Here is a 9,896-nt window from a genome sequence, read left to right on the forward strand (position 1 = left end):
GATCTCTACTAAATATGCCCACTGTCTGATTTACGATAGACGTGGTTTAACGCGAAGGATTCATCCATCGCTGTGTTATCCTGATAAAATATGTTATAATGTGTAATGTTATAAATAATAATAATAATAATAATAATAATAATAATAATAATAATAATAGATGATCCGTCATGCAATATCATAGGCCTCCAAAAAACTAAATAAATAAATTGCATAACATGAATAAATCACCTTCTTTTATGTTTACTTTGAAATAAAAACTTGTGGAAAGAGAGGTCATTATTATGCCTCTACCTCATAGGCCTAAGTAAACTTTTGTGTTGTGTTTTGATTTGAAATGTAATTTTATTGTGCTTATCTGTATTTTAATAATGTAATAATTTGTTAACTTTAAAAAAAGTTAGTATTACTACAGTACAACTGTACTTGTTGTTGTTTTTAATTTAGTTGCATTTTTTTAAACTCCAAATACAGTACTGTATACTGTTATTGTATAATTGTTTAACACTATTAGTTTCTTTTAGTTGTTTTTCTTTCTCATTGAACGCACCAAAGTGTTGTGTGCCGCTGAAACAAAAGTGTATGTTCAGTTGAATAAATAAATGAATAAATATGGAAAACCAAGGAGAGCCACCTGTTGGTTGTACTGAATTTGGGTGCGGAACATTAGAATTTGGGTGTGTTTTGGTTGAATGTGTTGTTTAGGAAGGTGGATTTTATGAAGATGGTCGTGCGTAATCTTGCACGACCATCCTTCCTTTGTTGTAGCATTTTTGACAAGGACACATATTGGGAAGAGCCATGGTTAATGACTACGTATTGTCACATTTTAAATGTATGAGTACATTTGTGACAGGACACATAGTGTGATAGCCGAGGAGCACATGGAAATACACTTTGAATTAAAAACATGTGAAAACTTTTGAATTCCAGAATTAGAGTATATAAGAAATTTAAAACCCAATTCAAAATACCACTCTGTGCTTAATTTTTCATTTGATCTGAGCAAATCAGCGTGTAAGCAGAGAATGCAGGACGAGTACGCCTTTATAATACGTGAATAAAATATCGGCTGATGACGTGGATAAAAATGGCACTTAACTTTTTTTTAATTCAGCACATCATAAATGATAGTCAGACAATAAAATTCCATTTTTGCACAAAAATTTAGCTGTATTACATAGCAAACTGTACTATGATTGGTTGATATTTGAAAAAGCTGTCTCAACTCGTCTCAGTAGAGAGGTCTCTAATTGGAGTGCGAACTGTACTTCCATTCACAATCATCTTTTCCCTTCCGCACTTGCTCTCACTCCATTTCTCATCTCAGCCTCTCACTTTTATGTCTATCAATAATTTTATACATCTTAATGATTTTATCGGGCACAGTTATCGCAACGGTAGCATTTGTTTGGCTCTTAATCGTGCGGACCTCAGAAAAAGAAAAAAACATTTTTGTCCTCCGAATCTTTTTATGTCCATCCCTAATGTATGAAAAGCAGACAAACAAGAAATAAGATGGTGATTATTTTTATGCATACATTTTATTTAAAACCTGGAATTGCTGTCATTTGTAATCCTAAAGTAAGCAAATAATTAATTAATGGAATGTTTGAAACAAATAAATAAAAGTATGCTCGGGCTCTTGTTAGGTGTGGAATCATTTTTGGATAACACGTTTCAAAAGACCACAAAGTTTAACATCGTTGAATTAACATGCTGATGCAGGTTCAAGCTTTAATTTAAAATTATTGTTTGTAAAATGTTGCATCGAAACAATTTTCATTTATGTACCAACGCAACTGAGCTTTCATACTAATACCCTATTATTCGAATAAACTCCCCGCTCTGAATAAAAGACTCTCGCGAATAAACGCCACGGGGTGTTTATTTTTTCCTGAAGTCTCCCCAACCCCCTAAAAATCTAATGGAAGCAATATCATTCTCAACACATTCTATTTAATGTTATACTCTCAGTAGAATTACATTTTTTCTGACCTTGTGGATCAAAAAGTCTTTACGGCGGCTACTTAAAGACCCTACGTGTTAGGCCTATGGGTTATTCTCCTACCTTTACTTCCTTTTGATTAATTTTACATTGTACTTTTGTTAATTTAGTAGAATTATTTAGAATTTTTCTAACCCGGTTGGGATCAAGAAGTCTTTATGATCGCGCAATAACATAATTATGTATTTTTATTTCAACATTTACCATGAAATTACACAAAAATAAATAAATATATAAACGCCTCCCTCGAAAAATCTTCTCAAAAATAAATGCCCTAGTGCGTTTTATTCGAATAAATACGGTACATCACAAAAGATTTCAGAAATCAGTAAATTTGTAGATCAATAGTTGCTAGGTTGCTAGGATGGTTTGCAATTTTACTATTTACATTATCTCGCATGGTATATTGAACCTGCTTTTCATAAAATCGCTACGTTCTATCGCTGACCACTTTCGGTGACGTTGATTGGTCGGTTGTATCTTGAAGCTTGGACAGCTATGCAGTGTAACAATATTGTAGAGAAGGCAGTGTAGCACGTTTATGGAAACCAGGCTTCGCAGCTCTTGCAGTCATACGTGTGTTCAGATTATTTAGGCTTCATTTGGAATATATTATCGATGCTTCCAACCTTATTTGATTTGAAATATGATGGAAGATAAAACAGACAAGTATTACATTTCGATTGATTGCTAATTAATAAGTACTGTATCATTTATATAAAACGAATGTCGTCGTTACTTTACTTGTTAATGTTATGTTATTATTAATTAAGGTTATGTTATTATGGAAATGTGGCTTGATCAATATAGGATTTAACAAAATAATGTTGTTATCAGGTTGTGTAGTTTCACAGTACAGTACGATGAAAATCAATCACATTTTAGAGCAATACCTTAGATTTCGCACATGTCGATAATGTGTTCTTTTCGTTTGATTTTGTGAGTGCTCGTTTCTGTCGAATTCTATCGATGCTATTTCGAACCTTGAACAAGAAAACGAATCAAAACTATAATGGTTATTCCGCCTGGTAGTAGGTGGGGCAGTAGGCTACCCTACCCACTATCATAGCCATCTTCCATACACCCATGAACACTCCCACGTATGAGTGGTAAGGCAGGGGCATCTAACACTACATCCTCAACATTGCCTCTGGTTCGACTCTCCTGGCGTTGTGCAATGAAGTAAACGTCACATGAACCTAAGCGGTTCTTTACGCCTGCTACAGTCGTCACGTACTCTCCCATACGCATAGTTACGGATTCATCTCCTACAGTTTACAGGTTGCAATGCATTATAATAGGTTATGCTTAATAATTATGATGGATGAATCTTATGAGAGAATATATAGTTGTAAAATGAAAATATCAATTTCTTACCTCTGAGTTTCGAACACAGTAAAAAACAAACACGAAAACACCCTAGAAAAAGAAAGTTAATAATTTATCTTGGGCATATATCAGATGAGCAAAGGTTGTCAAGCAGCATATATTAATAATACAAATTTTAATAATAAATTAATTCTTTTTACAATCATAACTATTTATAATACTTTACAGTTTAATAACAATACAAAGGATGCTATCAAATGAAAAATATGATGACTATCATCATCATTATCGATATTGGATTTTACTTTACCTGCAACGAGTTGAATATTGTAAAGAGGTAAATGCATACAGTGTTAAGATTAGCAGCTACTCCGATCAACCAAGTTGTTCCAAGAATTGGAGCCAATACGATTGCACTCTTTGCTGCAGCCCTATGGATCACAAACATGATCATGCACTAATCACGATACGACCACAACGAATATGCCTGTATCAACTGATTAATTTTAGAAAGTGTACCTCGATGTACATTTATATTTATTTATGTAGACAGAGGTTTTCTTCAACTTCCTCGGCAAAGAAACAGGCAAATTACTGAAAATCCTTGTTATAGGCCTAGAACCAAAATAGTCGAACTTAATTTCATCTATGCATACGTCGTCTGTATTTTGTTAACATTGAAATATAAAAATCAATATTTAAACTTCTTACTCTATATATTTATGTATCTATAATCATAAATTAATAATTTGATAGGGAAAAATTCTACGTCAAGAAAGGGACAAGGTCTATGAAAAATGACGTTACTATAATGCCGTGATTGATAGATCGACTGAGTGATTTGTTGGTTGATTGATTGATTGATTAAATGACTGATTGAATAACAATGATAATTGATTGTTCAATTGTCATTAATTGTTGATTTATTAATTGATTGATAATTATTAATTGATTGCCGTTGATTGCACCTCCTATGCATTTTAGGCCTACTTTGTCTGTGTAACTTTGCTTGGTACTCCGTTTACGTCATCAACAGCACCCACGACAACAAAGAGCACCCTGATCAAGATCAGCAGATTCACCTGAAATAACACGCATAACAAGATGGAAACTATTAATTGATAATAGCCTTATCGATATCAAGATGTTTAAAGAAAAATATAATGAATGTATAAAACTAAAATAACGGCTATTTAGTACATTACATAATAATACGCTGTGGAAGTAGAAAGTTTACAAAAGAAATTCTTTTAAAAACTGTATTTTATTCGATTTTAGTAACATTTACTTTGAAATTTTTCTTAGCGTAGATAGAATTTAATTCCTGACTGTATCTATTAATAAATAGGCCCTATATATGTGATGGATATGAGCACAAAAAGGAGGAAAATGATACGAGATTGCATTAAGTAGAGGACTTCTTTTATAAAACATTCTCCTAATTAATATTTTTATTAATTAACAGCTATATTTATTCTTAGATTGAAAAGTTTCCGTACAAAGATGAACTTACAACTACGATCACAGCTGCCGGACCAAGAAATGCCCATATCATATCATTTTCCAACGATAGCCAACAAATGCTTAACATGTGAATCAGAGAAAGACATTTTTATTCACTGTTATTATTCTGCTAATAAAACATCAACAATTGCATGTAATGTTGGTTTCCATAAAATCGCTACAGGCTATTGATAGCTTTCGGAACGCTAATTGGTCGGTTGAATTGGGGGAGCCTTCTCGATCGCATCAGGAGCAGCTAGGAAGCTTAGCGCTTGCAGTGAAAACACAGTAGCGTTAAAGTAGCTAGCAATCTTATAAAAACCAGGCTCAATACTACTGTACATCATAACGTAGTTATATTCCTATACTTTTTTGACTCCAGGCATTCTTTGCTGAAATATATTCATATAGATTTTCAATAATTACCTTTCGGATTTGTAGTCTTGCCATTTAAGTGAAGCACTGAAGGCAACTATCACAATAGGGCATCCTTTATACAATGTAAAGAAAATATAGTTTAATACATACTCTAAGTATCAAAATGTACGCCATCGTGTCGGGATTCAATATTTCGACATTAATTATGTCGTCATGATGACATAATTAATGTCGAAATATTGAATCCCGACACGATGGCGTGCATTTCGATACTTGGAGTATGTATTATACTATCTTATCTGCGATTAATCAGTGGACCTTTCGGTCAATGTAAAGAAATCATACAATTATATACTGAGAAATCCAGCTTCTATATAAGGCCAAGATGAGGCACGCATTGTCCAGTAATTTGACATGAAAAGCAAAGAATCTGAAGAAGAGCCATTTACGTTAGGACAACTTTATCAGAGGCATTTTCAATAGAACAGGGATGCAGACGGGGGAGGGGCAAGGAGGTTCTGACCACTCCCCTCCCCCTAAAATTATTCAAAATATTTAAAAAATATCCCAATTATAGCAGTAAATGATCGGTAATAATTGTGAAAAAATATAATATATGAAATGTAAGCTACCCTCCTTTTATTATGATTTACAGAATAACTGAGCGATCCTTGCCTCAGACCCATGTATATAAATCTCGAATGTTATGCGTACAGTAATAATTAAAGTTGGAAATTAAAAAAAAAAAAAACATTTCTTAACAATGGTAACCCACTGTTTACCCGAATGAAAACACTGTAATTTATCACAGTATTATTTGGTATAATCAGGGAAGAGTGTAAATTAACTTTTTATGATACAGTTTAACCTTCCTGTGCAACCACCTCCCGTAAGCGATAGCTCCCTTAACGTCCACTCTAATTTGGTCCCGTTTGTTCTCCTTATTGATACGAGATTGATACGAGAAGATAGTGCACCTTCATATGTAGGACTATCAAACTGATATTATAGGCTTAAGAAACACTATTAAGAAAATAACATAAAAGCGATAATAAGATAAATTAGGCCTACGCTTTCTCACGTCCAAGAAAATGCTTGCAGTTGGTAATAGAATTATATGCCTGCTCTTAAGACTTAATTAAGTGAAGAATACAAAATACTGATAAAGTATTAATTGCACAGTGTATATTAGTTAAGTACGGTAAGAAACGTATATTTCAAGACAAATGTACATATGTTATATTACACTTTTATTGTTGTTGCACCTCTCTTTAGCGATTGTGCCTCCGTTACAAAAGAGAAACAATAAAGTTATTATTATTATTATTATTATTATTATTATTATTATTATTAAGACAAAAAATAGGCCTTCATTATTATTATTATTATTATTATTGTATACTTATATACGTTCATGATTATAAAATCATTAACCTTTGTCGGTGGAACCAGGCAAGTGTGAAATCCCACACCAAATTTATTTTTTTGTTTACACATTGCATGAGTTTTATAGAAATTAATGTGGTGAAACCTCTCAATTCTATCTTTTATCACGCAAAATAACACAAATTTTCAGGGTCCGTCGGCCCTGGATCCCGCCCTGGGGCCCTTATGGGCCCCTGGCCTCAGCCTGGTAGCTCGCTGCTCTCGCAATATTTGATCCCCCCTCAAAGTTTACCCTGGCTGCGCCCCTGTAGAAGGCTAAACGATACCACGATAATTATTGTAACTGTACATATTGATAACTATGCCTGATAGTGAAGATGTTACAGCTAGTTTGCACACTTAAACAATAATATGTTAAAAAGTAGGCCAGTATCCTGTGAATGACAACATCAAGTCAATGTCTGCCAAAGGTCTTGTAAAGGATGACTATTTTGACAAATACAAGTACCAGTACCTCCTTATTACTTTTTAAGAGTTTTGGTAAAACATATGTTTTTTTTTAGCAAAATAGTTTGATATTCATTACATACCCCACGCCGTTACAACGTAATAATGCAAATAACTTTTGCCAGAGCGATACACTTTTACCACCAACAGATATAGATGAAGTCCTTCCATCAGCATCCAAAAGAAAACTGATAGCCAGAGGTAGTGCATTGACAATGTAATGAATTGACAAATAACCTGCAAAAATGAGTTACAATATACATTTCATTGTAGAATTGTTTTGATCGTTAATAACAATGGATGTTAACTCAGGCCCGTAGCCAGGTTCTTCCAAAGGGGGGGGGGGGGTTTCTGGGCGTGAGGTCCACAGTCGATGCCCCGGTGGGGTCGGCGAAACCCCCAAAGCTAGAGGATTTTTGTGCTTTATGGGTTTAAATAAAGCTATAAAAGCAGATATATTTGAAAATGTCTGTGTCTGGGCGGGTCTGCAGTGCAGTAGTTGGGTTGGAGGACTTATTTGGGAAATTTAAAGAGGGGGTTTCGCCAGAAAAGAGGGGGTTTGCTAGAAAAGGGGGGTTCTCCCGAACCATAACCCCCCCCCCCTGGATACGGGCTTGTAACTTAATATTAAGCAAACCAGATGACAACTATTCGAATATTTACGGAATATAAATTTCATTGGTAGGCCTACTTGTGTCGGTCAGGATAGACACGTGGTTGATTTTGTTTTACTGCTATTTAATTTTAGTTTATACAGTTTCTATAGATTAGTTGCACTATTATTGATGTATAAATAATTGGGGAACACAGTATTTCATTTTTTATTTCATTCTCATCGAACAGCAAGTAGCTCTTTGAGAGCAGCTTAGCCCAGTCGGCTAATCTCTGGTGGTAGCCATTGTGTGTGCGCTAAACCGTGGCGATCTCTAGGTACCTGGTTCAATTCCAATCGCTGCTTCTTGTGTTTTCAGCTGGAGGGCTGAACTACAAGTTACAATAGCGCACCGTCTTTCGAATGAGACTTTTAAGCTGTTGGTCCCGTGTGCATTTATGGCCCATGTGCACGTTAAAGAACGCAGTACACTCTTCGGAAAAGACTAGGGGATTGTCTCCCGGTGTACTGCGCAATCACCACCAGAAGGACCTCACTGGAAATCTTCATCTAGACTTTCGTGGGCTATCCCAGTCATAAAAAAAAAGATGTTGTTGTCAAAATAGAAACCAGGACACTGGGACTAGAAGGCAATCATCTTAACTATACAACTCAAATCAACTCTAGTAGCGCAATGTATTTATTATACTGTTTTATCGCAGATAAAGTTGATCATCAAAAGTCTTTGTTAATATTTTCATGATGTATTTAATTAATTCTATATGTAAATATATTCAATTGTTTACCAACGTTAGGTTTCAATATTTGTATCTTGTTTGAAAATGAGCAAATGGAACATAAACTCAAATGGGTTACCTCTTTGTTTTCACCAAGTGGTCCGACAAGAAATACTATTTCGGCGAAGATCAGAGACAAGACAAAATTCTTATGAATTGCTATCCGAGTTGAATTTAATGATCTGTAAACTCAAATAAATCACAAATTTAATATATTTCAAACTGTGTATCGATATTTATTTTGACAGGCAAATGTGTAATTATTCTGTTAATTTAATAATTGTTGGCGAATGCAAATTTGAAGACTTACGGTATGCACATGAGAATGGTTATGGTGATAAATAGAGCAGCCAGTGAGATTCCGCATCCAATATACGTTATATAATTCAACGCCCTTTCGTGACCATTCTGCGGAGTGAGTATTCTGAATGTTAGAGGGAGGGCGATCCAGATGTGGTTGAGGTTGGGGTGGGTTGACATGGGAAAGAAGGCGCGAGGGGAGGCTATTTTCGCTACTAAAATTTATTCTCACGCATCGTACACTCACTGCTAATTCTAGGCCCGCAAGTTACTTGTTAGTATTATAATGGTTGATTACTTAGTCACTCATAATAATAATCATCATCATTAACAGTACTGTATCATCATCATCATACTCATCATGTTCAACATCAGCGTCATCATCATCATCAACATCATCATCATGGCGTTATCAACACTCATACTTATCCTCCTTCTCATTATCATCATAATCATTATCATCATCACACGCATAAACAGTTAATTCAATATTGTAATTCTTTTCCGTGAATTTTTAAAATTTTTAAATTAATTTCATGTATTCATTATTCAGTTATGAAAGATATGTTCCAAGGAAAATAAAACATTAACTGTATTTCCAGACATTGATGTGTTTAAATTGCATATATGCCCCTATATGCGCTGCAAATGAAAATCATTCTTATGCTTGTGCTTACTTTGAGTAGATAAATATAATGAATATATAAATCCAAATCGGCATAAGTTGTTTTAAGAACAAGATTAAAATGGGATACTTCATATTGCACTATAATATCGTCCATCTTGTTTCTGTTGGAAAAATCGTCCGAGAAATAAAATATTTTGATGAGATTTATGTAATAGGCATTACCGGTACATCTGCTACTTGTACCAATATCCCGAACGAAGTGGTGTGATTACAGGAACATTCGCCACTGTTATCTTTTCCACATCCGTACTCCGACCAATGCCTGTAAAAGAAAAAAAAATCATTTATAAAATAAATAGCAGTTTAAGTAAGAAACTTGGTTAATTTTTGTAGATATTAGAATTGTATTGTAATCCACAATCATTATATATATTATATATATATATAGGCCTATAATATAATATATCA

The 9,896-nt window shown here is 34.2% G+C and overlaps 1 protein-coding gene across 1 annotated transcript in view; it reads right to left on the bottom strand.

Annotated features, from left to right (window-relative positions):
- Positions 1-1,525: 1,525 nt before the first annotated feature.
- Positions 1,526-9,896, bottom strand: part of LOC117113339 (adhesion G-protein coupled receptor D1-like) — a 14,070-nt gene continuing 5,699 nt past the window's right edge. Inside the window, exons 6-16 of the mRNA XM_033256652.1 lie at positions 9,651-9,750; positions 8,811-8,908; positions 8,580-8,682; positions 7,195-7,348; positions 5,267-5,330; positions 4,851-4,920; positions 4,328-4,419; positions 3,648-3,768; positions 3,386-3,427; positions 2,902-2,991; positions 1,526-2,637 (exon numbers count right to left, since the gene is read on the bottom strand). Of these exons, the coding sequence (XP_033112543.1) occupies positions 2,596-2,637; positions 2,902-2,991; positions 3,386-3,427; positions 3,648-3,768; positions 4,328-4,419; positions 4,851-4,920; positions 5,267-5,330; positions 7,195-7,348; positions 8,580-8,682; positions 8,811-8,908; positions 9,651-9,750 (976 nt within the window). The 3' untranslated portion in view covers positions 1,526-2,595. The remainder of the gene's footprint in view (positions 2,638-2,901; positions 2,992-3,385; positions 3,428-3,647; positions 3,769-4,327; positions 4,420-4,850; positions 4,921-5,266; positions 5,331-7,194; positions 7,349-8,579; positions 8,683-8,810; positions 8,909-9,650; positions 9,751-9,896) is intronic.

Source organism: Anneissia japonica, unplaced genomic scaffold, assembly GCF_011630105.1.
Source record: "Anneissia japonica isolate Jap-2015-1 unplaced genomic scaffold, ASM1163010v1 scaffold287589_len272378_cov178, whole genome shotgun sequence".
In the NCBI taxonomy this organism is placed as follows: domain Eukaryota; kingdom Metazoa; phylum Echinodermata; class Crinoidea; order Comatulida; family Comatulidae; genus Anneissia; species Anneissia japonica.